Raw genomic sequence first — 20,745 nt, 5'->3', positions numbered from 1 at the left:
GAGTCATGCTGCGCAGAATAACCCAGTGGAGGTGCCATATCGAGACTTTAGGACAGGGCAATATATTGTTGCAAGGAGTGCATAGGAGGCAGGATTTTGTACAAAATACCTAGAGAAATCTTGCTGCTCTAAGGGAGTTTATACATACAATAATCCTACGTATTCTGGCTTGCAAAAAAATAAGAGATTAAATAATAAATTAGCAATGGGATGATGGGATGGGCATACGTCTTAAAATTAACAGACCTTAATTGGTACTGAGAAATAAAAGCTGCTTTGAAAATTATATTCAAATTCAGTTTAATATTTTATCTCGAGCCAAGTAGCTTAAGGAAAGAATCAATATACGCCGAGGTAAGGCCTTTACTGTGCATATCTACACTGTGGCGTCACGAACATGGCGTATGCTACTGTCAAGTTAAGTTGATTTAAAATAGTTCTCCCGATGTTTTGATAAAGAAAACCTAATACAGGAGAAAACGTTCAAGGCGTGGCTAAAGTATTAGCAGAGAGCCTAAATACAAAAGGAAGAGTCAAGAAAAATTCTTCACAGACATGAGTCAGTGTATGACAATGAAGCAATATTAAACAGATTTGGTAGGTTTGAGAACAAAACCATCAGAAGGATATTGCGAGTTAAAGGACAAGGCAGGATTAGAAGTTAAACTATAAGATAGATTACTCGAGTGCCATATATGAGATCATGGTGAGGGTATCTCCACAAGGCACTAGGCTAGTTTTAAGTCCAAGGGCTACGTGGCTGAGGACTATGGAGCGTGAAGGAAGAGATGACAAATGGAGAAGTATTGAATTAAAAGCTAAAGATAGATGATGACTGGCGAAATCTAACCGAGATATTTTGAGCCAATAAACGTAGATGGTGGGGGAATTGGTTGAAACTGTAATAATACCATCAATTTTTCCCGAAGATTCATTAGTTTAATTAATTTTCTTAATCCCTTTGACTTTTTGTTTACTCTGTTTGTCTCCTTAATGCAAAATTTTCTTATAATTTCCATTGCATTTTCTTTCCCTTTTGAACACTTATTTTATGTCTAAATTTTCTGTGCATATCGTACGTAATTCCTTTTTATCTTGTTGAACTTTCAGTTAGTGTCATACCACTATGTAGCTCTCCTGTTTAGTATCACTCAATTAATCTCATGTAGGATTATATAGTGATCTAGGTATACCAAATAACTCGTTTGTTATCCTGTAAGGAGCCATTACTACCTTCCTCTTCTTCCTTGACTAGGGCATAATCGATCACGGATTTCTTATCCTTTTCATCTGTAAAAGAAATTCCTTTACAAATCCAATTACCATTAGCAATCTTCGTGCTGGAATCTTTCGCCATATAAAACAACATTTTAACAGATTTTTAAATAACTTCCCGCTTTGTAATTTAAGTCACTCATTACGACTACTTTTTCTTTGTTAATTGCTATCAGTAACATTTCATTGATTTATACATGGATATAGTTTACACTTTTCATTTCCACTTTACTGAAATCAACATTCCTCCACATTTAATTTTCTATTATTATCAAAAACTCTTTAACCGTCCGCATTCAACTTTTCTTCATTCTTTATCAGGGTCCCGGTGATGCAAATTACAACTTATTTCACTTTGTCTATCATCTTCTCAGGCGATTCTAGTTTTCATCTATGCTCCTTTATTGTGATACATCTTAGATTATTTATATAAAAATTAGTCTTCGTATACCCTCTTTTTTTTAATCCGTGAAGAAAATATATCTTCTATTAATTTTATAGTATCTATGATTTTTAATAATAACATTTAAAACTGTGAGTTTCCAGTTAATCTCTTGTTTGTATATTTATTTGAACGTAAGCCAGGACAATTGCCACATATATGAAATTCCTAATGTTTATAATATTAGTTTATTTGATAATATGAAGAATGAGCAACATTTATGTCTTTGAAAATGCATAATATTTAGAAAACAATTCAAGTGTGGCAACGATATTGTTGATACTGGTCTGTGCGCGCCAAATCACCTTTTCAACTTATTGCAATTGTAAGTCATATTATATGTTTTCACATCGGTATTTAAGTTTGAAAGACACAATGTTTGTGTTCATAAAGAACCAGTGCACTAATATGGTGAAAATTTGACAACCCCGTTGCTAGAGGAAGTTTAAAAGTTGACGAAGAAGTAACGGGCAATTCTGAACCCTCCTACTTGAGTTTAGTCGAACAATGAAAATATTAGATTCCATTTTTTATGTCTTAAAATTGCATGAATTTTGATGAAATAGATGTGTAAATAATTAGGTTTCAGTTGCCCTTTAACCTGAGTCACAGTTTCTGGCTCAACTGAACACCAGCAACTTTTAGCCCCAGTAAAAAGGTATCGTAGGACGTAATTAACATATCCTGCTTGCAGCTGGCAACTGGATAACTTTAGGCTTGGATGTATCACATTTGACAACTAGTACAATTTTTGGGGTGTATGTATGATAGCGGCCACCTGCATTTATTATTATGTCTAACTTAGAATAAGGCGGGTCGCAGGGGAGGTTAGCCCCCTGTTATTTAAGTAGGTAAGGACACGGCTTGTAGGTTGGGTTAGGGGGGATAGTTTAGGATAGTTGATGGGGTAGCGTGCGCAGATCAGCATGTACCGCTTGCCAGTATATAGGAGTTGGTGTTTTTCTGTGAGCAAAGCGAGTACATGGCAGAGCAAAAATTATTAAGAATATCCCCGTTCATAGACAGTCTAACTGGTTTTCAATTTATTTTTTGTTAAGATAGAGGTCAAATTCCGTGAAAGCATTATTTACTACAGGAAAAACTTCTCTCTGTTCAAAATGTTGTTCCGTCCCTAACTAATTCTACTGGGGAGTGAAAGGTTTGATTTAGAGTGTATAGTTTTTTTACACTTTTATTATAGAATATTATAATATTAGTTTGGACATGGAGACACAGGATTCAAGTGATCTTTGCAATTACACTAATTTGAATCTGAGCCTTTGTATAATGACAGACCAGGTCTCCCGCCACCACAGGAAATATTAATCTCTTTTCTGTTTTTTAGACATTCATAAGCTGTGTCCGTCGTTCTGTAAAACCTACACTAGAATACTACCTAACCTAGACATCCCTTCCTAACCTAATTTATAAGTTTTGTCCTTACCTACTTACATAATGGTGGCCTAATACCCCATTCCGACTCTCCTTAGACTTCGGTATTTTAGCTTACCCTGCTTTTGCTTCGCAACCCTATTTATTCATAGCAAAGTAACGCAGTCATATTTTGTAAAGGAAATATATTTTACTAGTAATAAGAAATTTTACACTTGTCCCAACGAACTTCAGGCCAAAAATTTCATAAATCAATCCAGCAACCCAATGAACTACATTCCCCCATTTTGGGTTGCATCATCTTCATTTGAAGGGAAAACATTTTTATGAGATGGACGGGCACATATTCTGTGGTACACTACTGTATATGCAAAGCAAGCTAGTATAACAAAAAGATCGCCACAAGATAGTAAGGATCTTTCAAAGTGCTTCAATGTTTCCTAGCAACCTTACTTCGCACAAACTATTTGAACATTACCAAAAAAACGTGGTCTTGCCATTTCAAGGAAATTTTCTCATAAACGACCTTTGTTGGGGGAATTTTTGGATTAAGTTATAGAAAAAAATCGCTGGTATCTGTCGAACTTCGTCACTCTCTGAGTACAATGTTACCATATTCACGTCTTGGTGCCTAAGAATGGTCATCTCCAACCAACGCTTGATGCTCCCATTACCTTGTTGGAATTTTGGAAGTACAATATTGAATTCCGATTGGATAAAAAAGCCCTCCAGCAGTTTCCCTGGTTAAGCGGTGTCCAATTGCGTTGTTTCTAATTACTGCTCCTTTCGATTAGTTCACTGTTCTGCCACTGAAACGCTCTTGAATTGATCAAGTTATCTACAGTGAATTCTAGGAACTAAGGGAGCAAAAAAGTACAAGTCAGGTACAGAGCTCTTTTGATTTACAATATAAATTTGTTCCATAACTGGAATACAAACCACACTATTTATTAGGAGTATTACTTTCGGCGTAGCTGAAATGACGAGCCATTAAAGTTTAGCGAGGGTTAACTACCCACACCGCTAGTTAGCGGGGAGTAGGGGAGGGTAGTTTGCTACCGCTCCCACTCACACACCTGTGATTTAGCTCACTTTGCTTATGGCTTGGATGGTGAACGGACGTTGCCGCTCTTCATCCTTCTCCTTAATTTGGACAACTATTAATCTGTTTTTGCTTTTTCTTTTTCTAGTGTGTGTTTGTGAGTTGACTTCTGCAACCATGCGCACCTGTCCTAGACTCGCTGGCCGGCCCTGTGAAACATATATGTCGGCGGTGGAGACAGATCCCCACACCCTTTGTCCCACCTGCAGAGGTCAACGGTGTGATAGTGATAATAAGTGTAATGAGTGTAGGGAGTGGTCTTCCTCCCAGTGGGAGAGGTTTGGGCAACGGCGAAAGAAGTGTAAGCGGGATATTTCTCCTTCGAAGGTTCCTTAGAAGGGAGGAAATCCCAAGGCCTCTTCTTCCGTCTCCAGACCCTCCTCCAAAGCTCGTACTCGATCGGTTTCTTACGAGAGACCGTCAAGTAGTAGCGTAGACCAATTTATTGTCGGCCAACCCCGGTCCTCTAGAGATGATGTTGCTTCCCCTAGCGAAGCGACCCCACCTCTCCCCCTGGGTGAGGCCTTGTCACTGACTCCTTTATTACAGGTTTGGTCGTCCTTGGGCCTCTCGGGTCCACCCTCCAAGGATGCATTGCTGCAGATCATCTGCAAGGGTGCTACTGTTCAGCAGTCATCATCGCTGTCAGAGGCAGATCCTTTGGCCCTTGTTGACGTGATGTCAGAGGTGTCACATATGATCTCATCCAACTCCTCTGCCCCTCCAGACTCTCCAGCGGTTGATGCTGACTTAGTTTCCCCCGTTCCTGTACATCCTTCGAGGGGAAACTAAGTCCAACATCTGTCTCCTGCGAGTGTTTCTCCCCCTCGGGGGAGTTCACTCATAGAGAATCCTCTTCGGAGGACTGCTGCAGCATACGGTCAGCTTGCTGATCCAACGGCCCCTAGATGGCGCCTTCGTCGGAAAGCTCACCCTCCACTTTGTCTTAGAGGTCTCCCTTCACCATCGGTGAAAAGGCGCCTCTTCGGCTCTTCTGCTTCGTCGTCGCAGCCTTCACCTGCAGAGGAGCCTCCGCTTCAGTCATCTGGACCTCGACCTTCGACCGTCACTGGACCTGCTACGAGTCCTCCGACTTCGGTCCTGGACCTCTCTGCAGTTCATTCGCGATCTCCATCGGTTGATGCTCGCCCTTCCAAAGGGCACATCCCAGTTCCTAACCTACCACCTATCAGACCTGCTGACCTTCCATCACCGTTCCTGTTCCCGGTAAAGCCTCTTGAGGCCCTACCGAAGTGCGCAGCTGTGCGCCATCGCCCTGTAGCTTGCCAACCTTCTACAGGATATCAGCGCTCACCAGCCTGCTCGTCAGTGTTCTACAGCACCTGCTCGCCCTCATAGATGGCAGTTGCAACCTGCGCCTATGCACCAGCGCTCTCCTGCGCCCACGGTCACCTACGTGCCAACGCTCTCCTGCGCGCCCACGATCTCCAACGCGCTAGTGCTCTCCTGCGCGTAAGCACACTCCTGCTCACCCTGCGCCTACGCGCCCACAATCTCCTACACGCCAGCGCTCTCCCGCGTGCCAGCACTCACCTACTCGCCAGTGCTCTTCTGTGCACCAGCCCTCTCATGTGCGCAAGTGCTCTCCTGCGGATCAAATCTCTCCTGTGCACCAGCACTCTCCCGCGCACCAGCACTCGCCTGCACGTTAGCAAGCTCCTGCGCGCCAGCGTTCTCCTACGCACCGTCATTCTCCTACGCACATGTGCCATCACGCGTCTGCACGCTTGCAATCAACATGCGCGCGCCAGGTCTCTCCCGCGTGCACGCACGCACCAGTACATGCACACCCAGAGTTCGTTCAGAAGCTCCGGGGAAACACCGTGGCACTGATGTGCGACAACGCCACGTTGGTGGCCTACATAAAGAAGCAAGGAAGACTAAAATCAAGGGAGTTGTGCGGCCTCACGTTGGAGTTCCCGGAATGGGCCGAAAGGGAGCAGATCAAGATCTCGGCCAGGTTCATTCCGGAGAAGAGGAACGTCCTGGCTGACGGCCTCAGCAGAGTGGGTCAAGTGGTGGGGTTCAAGTGGTCCCTGCACGCAGAAGTGGCCAAGACTCTGATTCAGAAATGGGGCTCGCCAGTAATAGACCTCTTCGCCACCAGACTGAACGCACAGCTCCCCGTGTTTTGTTCTCTTGTGCCAGACCCAGGAGCGGCGTTCGAGGACGCCTTCCAGCATCCTTGGGACAACCACGACGTGTACGCCTTCCCTCTCTTCGGAATGCTCAGACAAGTCCTCAACAGGGTGAGGAGAGCGGACAACCTGTGGATGACTTTGGTAGCGCCCAAGTGGCCGGAGAGAGAGTGGTTCGCGGATCTAAAGGAACTGGCGCGCCTTCCACCTTGGCCCCTTCCGGACAGGTCGGACCTTCTCCGGCAACCACACTTTCAAAGGTTCCACGAAAACCCTCGGTCCCTCTGCCTTCACGCGTGGAGCTTATCGAGCGTCATCTGAGGAAGGAAGGGTATTCGGCGAAGACCGCAACGAGGTTGTCAGGTTACCTGAGACGGTTGTCAGCCGCGGTGTACCAGGCTAAATGGGCGACCTTCACGAGGTGGTGCGTCACAAAGAACATCAAGCCGTTGAAAGCCTCCATCCCGGAGATAGCTGACTTCTTAGTCTATCTCAGGGATGAGGTAAAGATGTCTATTCCCGCCATTAAAGGAGTCCGAGCCACCCTAGGACAGGTCTTCCTCCTGAAGGGCATTGACCTAGGTTCCTCCAGACACATCTCGATGCTCATCAAGAGCTTCGAGCAATTATGCCATCCTCAAGCGGTTAGAGTGCCCCAATAGGACGTAGCTAGGGTCCTGAAGATGTTGACGGAACCTCCCTTCGAACCTTGAAGGATATCTTAGACAAGGAGCTCACCCTCAAGACAGTTTTTCTCTTAGCACTAGCATTGTCAAAACGGGTAGGGGAGCTTCATGGACTCTCATACGAGGTGTCACACTCGAAGGGATGGTGTGAAGCTACCTTCAAGTTCGTACCATCCTTCGTGGCCAAGACCCACAACCCCGCAGTCTGGGACCTCAAGTTCGAAGGCTTCTCTGTGCCGGCAATTCCACGTACAGACAACCCGAAGGACTTGCGGCTCTGCCCTGTCAGAGCAGTACGGAAGTACTTGGAGAGGACTGTCAGTCTTAGACCCGGAATCAAGAATCAGTTCGTTTCTTCAGGTTTGGTGAAGAAACCAGTCTCCAAAAACACGATCTCCTTCTGGCTACGGCAAGTGATCATGAGGGCCTACAGTAGTGCAGGGATGCCTATTCCGGGTAAGCCTAGACCCCACGACATCAGAGGGTTGAGTACTTCGTTGGCCTTTGAAAAGAACATGGCAGTCGGCCAAATCCTACGGGCGGGTACTTGGACCAATCAGTCAACCTTCACAGCTCACTACTTGAAGGAGTGTTCGAGGAGGTCCTTGGACCCTTGGACGGATTCTCTCGGTCCCTTCATTTCAGCACTTCAAAAGATTTAAAGGTGTAGCCCCAGGGTAACCACGTGCAGTAAGTCCAAGAGACGCAGGTTCCTTCCTTACCCCCCCTGTTCCCTTATTACCCTCCCTGAAATGACACTAAAACCCTTAACTGCCAGGACATACATCGTCAGTGAATGGATACGTCTCCGAAGAATTTTACAGAGGTGAGTTACTTAGACACTAAGATAGTTTTTTGGTTAGTTTTCCCTATTTTCTCAGGTTTTCTCTTGAAGGGTCACCAGAACCTAGCCTCCTATCTAGGTTCTCCCCCCTTTCTCTCCTCATCACGGTCTCTGGGCCCTGTGGTACACTCCCACCTCCTAAGGTATAAGTCTCCTAAGAAAGTAGGTCGAGGTAAGTACTTCGTGTTGGAACAAATCACATATTTTAAGTAATTTGTATTTTTCCTAACAGTACTTACCTCGAACTACTTTTGGGTTATGGCCCGCCCATCCTACCCCGAGTGCCTTACAGGACTTAATAGAAACCTATCTGACAAAACTTACTGGAGAGCGAGACCTGAGCAAGCATGCTCTCTGACCCCGGGTCGTCTCTGGGCGCGTATCACTCCACCAGAGATGCCCTGCATAGAAAACGTGAGTAGGGTAAACTACACAAAATTCTGGTCGGATGGGAGGAGATCCAGATACTCCTAAGAAAGTAGTTCGAGGTAAGTATTGTTAGGAAAAATACAAATTACTTAAAATTTGTGATATAGATCATATCTATGTCTTTTTCATTTATCATATTTTTTATGTTTTCATAGTGTGCTATCAGTTGGGTTTGTGTACTTTTTCCTGGCACAAAACTGTGTTGACCTATATTAAACAAATTATTTTTAACCAAATGATTCATTATTTTCTTTTTTATTACCCTCTCATACACTTTCATAATATGTGATGTTAGACTAACAGGTCTATAATTGCTTGCCTCTAGTCTTGATCCAATTTTGAAAAAGAGAGAGAGAGAGAGAGAGAGAGAGAGAGAGAGAGAGAGAGGAGAGAGAGAGAGAGAGAGAGAGAGAGAGAGAGAGAGAGAGAGTGTGTGTGTGTGTGTGTGTACCAAATATGTTATTGCTAACTTTTGATATTTTTTATTTGAACTTTACAGCAATTTGTACATAAAGTAATGGTAACTTTTTCAGCAGGTTAAATTAAATGTAAGATGCCATCTGAAAAGCAGACCAAGGAGAAGAAGGAAAAGGGAAGAAGAAAAAGCAAGAATAAGGACAATGAAAACAGTGAAAAGGAAAAGGACTCTCCTCCTTCAGACATAGAAAAGGACAAGGAAGAGTTAAATAATGTTGAGATGCAAGACGAAGAAGATGAGGAGGAGGAAGGAGGAATTCGTATAGGAGATATATACCTTCCTCCTCCGCCACCACCTGCCTGTACTTTTGATAGTACTGGCCCACGATTAGTAATTACACACATTGAGAATGAATACTTCAAGAGTTATGCTGGTCGGCAAGTGAGTTTTTCATGAATATGCATAAGTTAAATTATAATAGGTAAATATGGAAAAAGTACTGACTTATTTTATAGAGTTGTATGGATATATAGTTCAAGAATTTTTTCCCTTATGATATGTAATGTTATTCAAAGTAAAGCAGATATATACTGTATATGGCACAAGTTGAAATGCCATTTTTTCTTTAGCATAGCAACTTCCTTTTAACAGAATGCCCATATATATATATATATATATATATATATATATATATATATATATATATATATATATATATATATATATATATATATATATATATATATATATATATATATATACAGTAGGGTCCCGAATTATACATGTTCGAATTATACGATTCCCCTTTTATGCGATCGCTATTTTCCAAGAATACATTTTCTGTATCTGCGAAGCTGTTCTAAGTCTGCTAGTCAAGGACTACAAAACGTATCAAATATATTGTCTTTTTAAGTCTATTGGTAGCCCTAAATACGGTGATTTATAATAAATGTTACAAAACAATATTAACATTACATCTTATTAACATAATTTCATAATAAAAAGCCTATTTAAGGATAAAATTCCATATCAACAATGAAATCAACTGTTAACTGTGCGAGTTCAGCTGACAAAATGTAAACAGAGTTGTGGTTATGTTCTCGGCAATCTTTATCTTTCTCCAACCTTTCGATAATTTTAATGGTAGTGTTAATGATGGTATATTAAAGCATTATTTTTGTTTAGTACAGTATATATAAAAGCTTTATTTTTACCTTTAGGCATTCAAGGTTTTCACGAGTAGACTGGGTTCGTTTATCGGCAGTGAATAGCCGAAACTTCGGTAACGAGTCGGCAATATTTTGTCATATTTTAAACAGTATACATTTGATTTGCAAAGATTGGTTTTGTAGAGTACACGGTATAATTATAAAAATATCTCTCTCTCTCTCTCTCTCTCTCTCTCTCTCTCTCTCTCTCTCTCCTCTCTCTCTCTCTCTCTCTCTGTGTAAGAAATAAAACCTTAATTCACATATGGCAACCTGAGTTTAAGAATGAAATTAACATGACTATTGTTAGTTCTGGCGATCAATTCCTCACGAAACAAAAACACGGCATTCGATTACAACAGCTGATTCTCTCTCTCTCTCTCTCTCTCTCTCTCTCTCTCTCTCTCTCTCTCTCTCTCTCTCTCTCTCTCTCTCTCTCGTGTTATACAATACTTATAATTAGATGAAGAAACCAAAATCAGTTTTCTCAAAGTGTCAACCAAATACAAAACGAAAAAGTTATACCGTGTATACATCCATTTCAGTCGTAGCTTAAAATACGGCTTCCGATTTCTTCAGCAAACCACTATTTTTTGGGAAACATCATTTTATTATAGAAAATTGCCCCTCGTTGAATAGTTAATTGCACATTAAGAAAGCGTGTACTTTAGTTTTTAAATTTCGGATGTGTTTTAAAAATCGAGTATTGTTGACTTCTTTTCGTTTTACTTTTGGCTAAGATCAGATCAGCTGACGTCTAGCTGCCGGTCTCAAGAATAGGCGCATACGAATACAGTAACAAAGTATTGTTTATACCATTTCTTAACTTATTCAAAACATCTATACAGTTGATATTACATAAGCACCAATGTGTTATAACCTATCATATTTTTTTGTTTAGTACATTTAAAACTAACACACACATACACACGCTCTCTCTCTCTCTCTCTCTCTCTCTCTCTCTCTCTCTCTCTCTCTCTCTCTCTCTCTCTCTAACAAATGAAATCTTTGTTGCTTCACAAAGTTTGTTATATTGAAAATCAATCATGATTCAATTTTCCTTACTTTCTCTAATCTCGCACCATCTGTCACATCGAACGTTAAAGCGGCAACTTAATTGTTTGATAACTTCAAAAATCGGCTTAGTACTTGCTTCTTCTCTTACTTTTTTATAGATGGTTTCATAATTGAAGTGGGTACAAATTGACTTATAACTAAAGTTAGAAAAAGTATTTTTTATATGGAATGGACAATCATCTTTAGTACCAGTTTAGAATTATCGTAAATTATCAATCTGTCATTAGCGGCAGTTTGTTATTGTTGATTAAACGCAAAAAGAAAATATAGTTTTCCTGCTTTGCTACGTTTGTAGGAATTTATATAAATATGGTAAATAATAATTGTAATAACATATTTACTAAAAGCTTTTAATATCATTATTTATCTCTGATCATGCGTGTTTAATGCCTACGTTTGTTTATTATGATCGAAGATGGAGCGTACAGTAAATGAATGGAAGGTTTCCGTTTCAGGCGGCGTCATATAGAAAAACATAACATTATATGAATGGCATTCATTTATTTGGAAGTTCTAAGAAAAATTAAGTAGAACATTGGTAATAGCGAAATCAACATATAATCAATACAGTACTTGGTAAGATTGCTGTCGATGCAAAAATTAACCTATACACAGATGTGTAAATGCGTCTGTTTCTTAGTTATGATCAGAGATAAACGTAAACAAAACATTGGTTGTCGTTTTTATTGTGCTTTTTGGCGTGTTTAGGAAACGGATGATATAAAATCACCTTTATTTTTATCATTCTGGATTTTCAATGATACAACAAAAGCTAGTCCATAGAGTGATGTTTTTGCTCTTCACCAGTTGTTTTATACAATAGATATGACAAACATTAAAATTTGTCTGTATTTTGGGTCGTGTTATAACGGGAAATGCATGGTGTTTACACCCATCCTGGTTTTGATTTTAACCTTTTTTCAAGTTATTAGAACTTTCAAAGCATATTAAATGTTTGATTTATTTACAAGAACAATTTGACATTATAAAAAAGATGCAGTATAGTACATAGAAAGTATTAGAAATGGGTAGTAAACACATTTGAATAGGCAAGTTGCTGGTTGCCATGGCCCCAATGGAATTATTTCTGTTAGGTGTGTTTCAAAATATGCAATTTTCCATTTATACGAGGTCATTCATCGACCAAATTCTCGCATAATTCGGGACCCTACTGTATATATATATATATATATATATATATATATATATATATATATATATATATATATATATATATATATAAAGTTATTTTATAATCAAATTTAAAATGTACTCAGTTTAAGATCACCAAGTCTTTTCCAGACTCATAGAATTTGTACTTTATTGGGATAGAAACCAAAGCAAGGTAGAGTTCAAGAAATTAATTATCTAAGGAGGAGGTCACCATAAAAAGATTTAAAGTCAAAGCCACAAATTAAAACTGCATCAGCCTGAAATGATTCTGCAAATGTTTAAAATTTTTCTGCAGTTTTACACCTCACTAAGTAAAGTAAATGAGTCAGAAATTTGTAGTGATTAAGCAAAGGATGATTGTTCCTTCACTAACAAACCTTTCATAATTTATATGGATATTCTTTTGGCAAATCTGGAAGCTAGCCAATAGACTAAAAAGTGTGACCCCAGCCACCTTTTAGTGCGACCCCAGCCACCTATCTCCACTGACAGCTTGGAGAGCTGCCTCACTTTTCTCTTTTGTCTGGTAGAGAACGGACGTCTCCGGTCTCTCTCTTTCAAGCTTAGCCGTAGATTACAACTATTGCTTTACGCCTTCTCTTTTCAGATGTGTGTGCGCTTCTTCCTGAACATTCCCTTGCAAAAATGTCCTGGCCGGAAAGGTCGCCTTTGTGGCACCTTCATGTCGTTGGTTGAGACCGACCCCAATCTGTTGTGTCCAGCCTGCTTTGGGTGTTGCTGTGAGCAGGGTTCCCCTGTGACGAGTGTAGGGAGTGGTCTGCCTTCCAGTGGTAGAAATTTGCCCGCCGTAGGAAGAAGGCCAAGCGAGATCTTTCTCCTCCGGAGTCGTCCTCTGGTAGGAAAAGAGCTCGAGCCTCTTCTACCCGCACTCCCAGATCTCTTCCCAAAGCTCCTCCTCACTCAACCGTCTCTTCAGGGGAACAGTTGAGTAGGAGTGCAGACCGCATAATTCATGGCAACCTTGGGGTACTGGGGATGTTAATGATTCCCCTAGTGGAGCTCCAGCACCTCAAGCTGCCAAGGAGCCATTCTCTCTTGCAGATGTACTTCAGGCATGGCCGTCCATGGGGGTTTCTGCTCTCCCTTCAAAGGAATCGCTGCTGCTTCTCCTTCAGCGTGGTGTGAGGAGAGATCCGTCCGCTGTAGCCTCAACATCTTTCGTCCTGGATGTGTGTAGCCCATCTTTCACCCTCTCCTGGTCCATCCACGTGTGGACGAGATGACCATTTTCACTCGCCCCCCTTACGGCCTCCTGCTGACAATGAGTCCCCTCACCATCCTAGGATGTTGGTCGTTGCCTCGCCAGAAACATTCTGTTTCTTCCCACAGACAAGGTTCAGCTCGCATACGCTCCTCTCGCCAGCTGCAGATCGTAGGCAAGAGGATTTTCATGTGGCCAGCTCTCCCTCTCCTCGCCGTTCGCTAGGACAAGAGACAAAACCTCATCCATCTGGATGATCACCTTCACGAGCTTCACGCTCACTCTTCGAACGTCGTTTACAGTGTTCAAAGGATCTCAGCGTTCTTCTTCTTGCAGACGCTCTCACTCTAGCACTTAGGCCAAAAAGACTGCAGGTCATCAGGGTCTAGGTACGCGTCTTCCAGGAGACCTTCTTCTTCTTGATCACGAGCTGAGCGATCATGATCGCGAGTACGACGCCTAAAATCGCGAGCATCCCGCTCCTGCTCACGAGCTAAACAATCGCGATCAAGACAATCATGATAAAAAGCGAGTAAGACGCTCACGATCAAGAGCAAGACGATCCCGCTCACGAGCTAAACAATCGCGATCAAGACGCTCATGATCCCTAGCAAGATGCTCACGACCACAAGCAGGGTGCTCACGATCGCAAGCACGAAACTCATGATCACGAGCAGGGCGCTCTCGATCTCGAATGAGGTGCTCACGATCTCGAACACGGCATTCCATTCCAAGATCGAGAAGATCCTCTTCATTAGGACGATGTAGACGCTCGTACTCTCCATCCGCTCGGCGCTCTACATCCCGTAGATCTACTGATCCTTCTCCCAATCGACCCTCGACCGAACAAGGACTACCCGAAGGAAAACTTGTACAGAAGCCTCTTCCAAGGCTACCTCAAGCACCTTTTAAGGCCTGGAGTGTCTTCTGTATGCACTCGTCTATGCGAAGCTCTCCCGTAGTGCATCGCTCGCCTACGTAACGTGTTGCCCCTATTCGGAGGCTCCCATTTCCTCCAGCAAGTGATCAAGGTTCCATGATGCAACAGGAACCTCAAAGGCTACCTCCTCTGTAAATGGTGATGAACTTCCAAAAAATTTAAATATTTCAAAGATTAATGTTGAGGTGCACCATCCCCCTCGACAAATAGATAAGAAAGCCGCTAAGAAAAACCTCAAACCAAGACTAGCAAGACCAACTTTTTCAAAAAGAGTACCATATCAGAAACTCCTATCAATTCAATAAAGTCTGATAGGAATACTTCTAAGAAACCTTCCTTAAAGTAAACATTATTTTCTCCTCAATTTTACAGTGGAAATGTCAAGGTCTGATGGCTAAATATGCAGAACTTGAGCTCCTCATTCATGAGCACTCCCCCATAATTATATGTCTACAGAGAGCAAACTTGATCATAATACTCCTTGTCCTTGTGAATATATCAGCTACAGGACATCATATGATCGAGTAAGGAGCCAAGGCAGAAGTCTTATATACATTCGTCAAGAATATTTTCCCCAAATATCTTTGCCTATTTGTACACATCTGCAAGCAAAGGTTGTACAGATTGATATAGAAAGAAAATACACTATTTGTTCTCTTTACTTGCTTCCAAATGACAACATCTCATATGATAATTTATTAAAGGTGATTCAACAACTCCCTCAACCTTTTCTCATACTGGGAGATTTGAAAGGTAGACATCCTTCATGGGGCGATGTTCTAGCAAACACAAGGGACAATATTATTTCATCATTTGTGGAAAATGAAGATGTGGCACTCCTTATTACAGGAGAGCCCACACACTTTCATGTTCAGACAGGTACCCTATCATGCATTGACCTTTCAGTTACAAGTGCTAACTGCCTTTTTGATTTTGAATGGAGAAAGTTAGGTGATTGGCATACTAGTGATCATGCTCCAATTATTATAAATACAAATCATGTTCCACCCTTGCAGAGATTGCCACAATGGAACCTTAACAAGGCGGACTGGAATAAATTTTGAAAGTTAAGTGAAATTGAAGGGAGTGCAGAAAAATTTGGAAGTGTAGATGATGCCATAGACTTACTGAATGAAACTCTACATACAACTTGAGTCAATTCAATTCCAAAACACCACAGGGTTATTCAAATGGCAACCTATCCCCTGGTAGTCCTCAGAACTAACTGCATTGTACAGAGCCACAAGAAAATCTTTTGACTTGATTGCATAGGCACCGTACAGAGGAGAACTTAATAATGTTTAAGAAATGTAGACCACAGTTCCGTCGTGCAATGAAAGAAGCTAGGTCCCAGTCTTGGGTGTCTTTTGCACCCTCCATCAATAGTAGAACACCACCATCTTCTGTTTGGGGGAAAGTAAAAAAGATAGTAGGCACCCACCACCAGTGTTGAAGGTGAATGGTCAGTATGTGACTGAAGCAAATAAAGGTAGCAATTCCCTGGCTGACCATTTCTCAAATGTATCATGCAAGTGTATAGCAGCTCCTGGTCACCAGTATAGGAGCATTGAAGAAATGAAAATTTAAGATTTTCCAACAGTAAGGCAAGTCTTACAATTTGCCTTATACTGAAAAAGAATTTGATTCTGCACTTGCTACTTGTAATGATATTGCCCCTGGACCCAATGGAATTCCATATGCAATGATTAAAAATGTTCCTGTTAACACAAAGTTATTTATTTTAAACATTATCAACAGAATATGGCTTGATCATAGTTATCTAAGTGTTTGGGAACTAGCCATTATTTTAGCCTTTCTAAAACCCGGTAAGGATAAGTTTTTAGATGCAAACTATCAACCAATTGCGTTGACATCTTGCTTATATAAGATCTTGGAGAAGATAGTCAATGCAAGACTAATGTGGTACCTTGAAAAGAAGGGTATTTTATCAATATCCAGTATGGATTTAGAAAAATACACTCAGCAACTGATGTGTTGATACGACTTGAGTCCTCTATTTGTGAAGCCTTTGCTTCCAAACAGCACCATGTGATAGTCTTTTTTTTTACCTTGAAAAGGCATAGGATACTACATAGAGATATGGTTTACTTAAGGGGGCTGTCCGCCATGGGGTTTTGACATAACAACTTTCAGAAATCGAAAATCGTTTTATTGCTTCTATGTATGTATAAACATATCGTACATGCTCCCCAGAAGTTTCAGCCAATTATTTTTAAATATTAAACTTAGCCGGTGAATATATAAATAGCTGACGTCTCCGACGGTCGACAGATTCTAAAAACTCGCGAGCGATCGCCATGAAGGCTGCCGGGTGTGCCCACCAGCGCCGACTATCGGCCAGATACCGCATATACTTCTCAACCAAACCAGTTCTTCTCTGTCGGTGTTAAAGACAACACTGGTTCCGCTCGCGCTTGACCTCGAGTTTTTCTACCGATTGGTGAAGTACTTGGTTTTGGTTTTATTGCTTTCGCCGTGTTGGATTATTCAATACTATCTTCAAAAGAAATGCTTTTGAAAGGAGAGGAAAAGTTTTTGCCCTTGCTTTTTTAATCTCGCTCTGGTTTTTCCATAGAGAAAAGATGGCCGACCCTTCCCTCAGTGTACGGAAGTGTGTTAAAGGCTTTTAGTAATTATTTTATCACTATAAATTATTGTTGATATTTATAGATTTACCTCTATATATTTTATATCTCACCCGCCTTTATTAGGCCTCTTCGATTAGCTTTCCATTTATACTAAACACCGAGATAAATTTTATGTTTTTGTTTATAAGCGGCCTTTATCTATTCTTTGTAGGCGGTCCTGACTTGGAAAACGAAGTTAAACAACGTTGAGCCCATTCAACTTTTATTTTTGTTTAGATAAAAACAGTTGCTCTGTAAGAGTGATGAGATGAATATTTTTAGAAAATATTTTAAGAAATTTATTCTTTGAATAGTCTTCGTGCTGTTTTTCAAAGATGAACTAACGTTTGGTTTATTTATGCTACGCAGTTTGCGCTCTATCGTTACGATAGAGAAAGAGAGAATCACGGTTTCACTTTGCAGAAAGAGTAAATCGATTTTGACGTTTTGTTCATTCTTCTTTCAAACTGAAGTTTTTTAGATACTAATTTAAAGGAACATGTTAATTTTCAATTTCTTAGTCCTTTCAGTTTTTTCCTTTAGTCAAATAACCTGTTATTGACGAAGAGTGAGTGAGCCATTCTCTTGTGAGTGACGAGAGAGAGAGAGAAAGAGAGAACGATCCGATCTTTATTCTCGTCCCAAGTCTCTGTACAAGGAGTTTGGGAGCGAGTAACGTTGTTCTCGCTTCAGATTTTTGCTCTCGTCCCAAGTCTCTGTATGGGGAGAGAGGATAAAACGTTTTAGTTTTTATTCTCATCCCAAGGCACTGTACGGTGAGAGATTGAAAACGTAGTCCTTAGTGAACTAGTCTCATCCCCAGTCACTGATCTTTTTAGCTTTATATATTTCCGTTTTATTCGATATATATGTATATGTTTATTGATTTTTGCATGTGTGTTTCATTTTGTACTAATGTGCTTACATTATACGACTTATTTCGCAATTCTAATCTTTTGATTTAAGGGAGAATTGCATGCTTCAGGTAGAAATCAGCTTTATTCATGTCTAATGTGAAATTATTAAAAAATGTGATATCAGTGAAGAAAGTGCAAAAAACATGTTCTGTGTTGCGGAGGGTTCGTTTGTTCGTGCTTGTCGCTTGCCTAGTCCGAGACTACTTTCAGGCTCCCCTGCACCAGGGAGAAGGAATGTCGTAGGACCTAAGGGAGTGAGGGGTGTAAACCAACGAACAGACGTTCCCTCAAAGGTATCAGACGTTGCTCGTCAAGCATGTCCTTGCCATAAGTCAGGAGAGACGAAGTTTCTCCTCGTCTTCCGATGATTCGTCTCTTTAAAAGCCTGGGCATAAGGTTTCGAGACGGTTGAAACGTTTATTAGTTCCTTCAGAACAAGTTCAACGTCCTAGCTGTAGTCATCATGAGAGTCCCGTTCATGTACAGTACAGACGTTTCTGCCACAGACTCGACGTGACGTTGAGCGGTAGACACCGTAGACACAACGTGACGTCGAGTGTCAGTCACCGTAGTCACGATATAGCATCGATCAGCAGTCACCGCTGTTACTACGTGACGTTTGAACGTCAGCCACCGCAGTCACAGGTTGATCCGAAGTTAAGTGTTTTGCAAGATATGCTGTTAAAGCTTTCTTCTTCAATAGAAGCTTACGATCCTGTTCCTGTGCGAAAGGATCCTTTGCTTTTTGTACGTCACGGTTCTGGGATACGTGATTCAGGTCTTCAACCTTCTAAACGAGCTTTGTTACGCTTCGCTGACGTTATCCCTAGTGACAGCTTTGCTGTTAAACGAGATGCGGAGCATGAATCTCGATGTACAGTAACTTTGATCGCTTTGAACGTCAGCCACCGCAGTCACAGCGTGACGTTGAGCTGCAGACACGACGTGACGTTGAGCGGTAGACACCGTAGACATGACGTGACGTCGAGGGTCAGTCATCGTAGTCACGATATAGCATCGAACAGCAGTCACCGCTGTTACTACGGGACGTTTGAACGTCAGTTACTTCTGTCACGACGTGTAGTAGAATAACATTCTCTGCAGTCACAACGTGACATCGACCCTCCAACTTTAACTTCTGTTCATATACAAGTTGATGTAGCCTGTCAGGCTTCTCCTTCACGTCATTCTGAACATAAATCTCCTTCTCGCAAGACTTTAGATTTATCAGATGATGTGCCTTCTGAAGAAGTTGATGACCCCCTTTCAACTAATGTACCTTTGGGGAGTCATTCAGAAGAGGAGTATCCTAGGGTGGTCCAACAATCCCTTGTTTTATAATTATGAATTTCTTTAGTGAAATTTTGTCCTACTCGTTTTGTAACGGGTGCTCCACCGTCTGAGTTTACTCTTGGCATGACTTTCTTCGACTCCTACATTTACGAAGTCAGTTCTCTCTTGTTCTTCCAAGAGAGCCATGCTCTTACTAGGAGACTGGTTGGAATCCAGGAGAAGTTTAGGAAAGTCTGCTTTTGCTTTTCCTCCTTCTTAATTAGCTTCTCGCTCGAGCGTCTGGTGTGACACAGGAGAAGTTCTTGGCTTGGGAGTACCTGCCTCTGCCCAGGGAGACTTCTTAAGCCTAGTGGACTCTCCTCGTCGTCTAGCCATGAGACGCTCCAAGATTTTATGGTCTGCTTCAGAGCTAGACCATCTCCTGTTAGGAGTTTTTTCGAGCGTTTGAAGTATTTATTTGTTGGATTGGTCCCTGGGAGCCTTAAGTAAGAAGGTCTCTCCAGCTGTCAATGTATTGCTGTACAATTATGTCATGCATGAACAAGGCTATCAGGGATGGCTCCAATGATCTGGCAGCCACGTTCACTGCAGGAGTACTTATGATGTAAGTGCGCTCAATGTGTTCATTGTCAAGACAAAGTTCACGATGAAGACTACCAAATCTGTCTTGGCAGCAGTAAGGGAAGGCGACTGGATGGTCTCTCTCGACCTTCAGGATGCATACCTCCACATCCCGATTCATCCAAACTTTCAACAACATCTGAGGTTTGTGGACGGGAAAGTAGTGTACCAATTTCGAGCACTGTGCTTCGGCCTCATTCCTGCTCCTCTTGTTTTTACAAGGCTCTTGCAAAATGTAGCAAGCTTTCTACATTTTTTGAGGATTCAGAGCCTCCCTTTATTTTGACGACTGGCTAATCAGGGCGTCGTCATTAAATCGCTGTCTGGAGAGCCTCTAATGGACATCAGACCTAACCAAGGAGCTAAGTCTCATAGTGAACGTAGAGAAGTCGTAACTTACAGTACTCCATTCCAGACTATTCTTTATTTGGGAATGGAGATACAGTGTCGAATTTTTCGGGCCTTTTCGTCTCCCACAAGAATGGAACAAGCTCTGTTAAAAGTCTGTCACTTGCAAGAGAAAAACAGTTGCTCTGTAAGAGTTTGAACGAGCCTCGTGGGAACTCTTTCATCACTGGAGTAGTTTATCTCTCTGGGGAGACTCAACCTTTGCCCTCTCCAATTTCACCTAAACCATTGGAACAAGGAGAAGGGCTTAGAGAGTATCTCTTTCCCAATCTCCAACTCAGTCTAGACATGTCTGACTTGGTGGGACAGCAACATCAGACATCGAGAAGGTCTTTCTCTTGCGATCAAGAACCCAAACCATGTGTTGTATTCAGATGCATCGGATTTGGGTTAGGGAGCTCCACTGGACAGTCTGGAATGCTCGGGTCTTTGGTCCACGGATCAGAAGGAACTCCATTTAAGGCAAGTAACATCTCTCTTTTGACGAGATT

The 20,745-nt window shown here is 41.6% G+C and overlaps 1 protein-coding gene across 2 annotated transcripts in view; it reads left to right on the top strand.

The window, feature by feature from the left end:
- The first annotated feature begins 1,864 nt into the window (after positions 1-1,864).
- glu (structural maintenance of chromosomes 4-like protein gluon) overlaps positions 1,865-20,745 on the top strand; it is a 134,272-nt gene continuing 115,391 nt past the window's right edge. Inside the window, exons 1-2 of one of the 2 annotated variants that reach the window (XM_068344913.1) lie at positions 1,865-2,042; positions 8,866-9,188. In XM_068344913.1, coding sequence (XP_068201014.1) covers positions 8,883-9,188 — 306 coding nt within the window. In that variant the 5' untranslated portion in view covers positions 1,865-2,042; positions 8,866-8,882. Of the gene's footprint in view, positions 2,043-8,862; positions 9,189-20,745 lie in introns of both variants that reach the window. The other variant, XM_068344912.1, reaches the window with a different exon arrangement.

The sequence above is a fragment of the Palaemon carinicauda genome, chromosome 21, assembly GCF_036898095.1.
Source record: "Palaemon carinicauda isolate YSFRI2023 chromosome 21, ASM3689809v2, whole genome shotgun sequence".
Classification (NCBI taxonomy): domain Eukaryota; kingdom Metazoa; phylum Arthropoda; class Malacostraca; order Decapoda; family Palaemonidae; genus Palaemon; species Palaemon carinicauda.
This window is presented reverse-complemented; position numbering and strand designations above follow the sequence as displayed.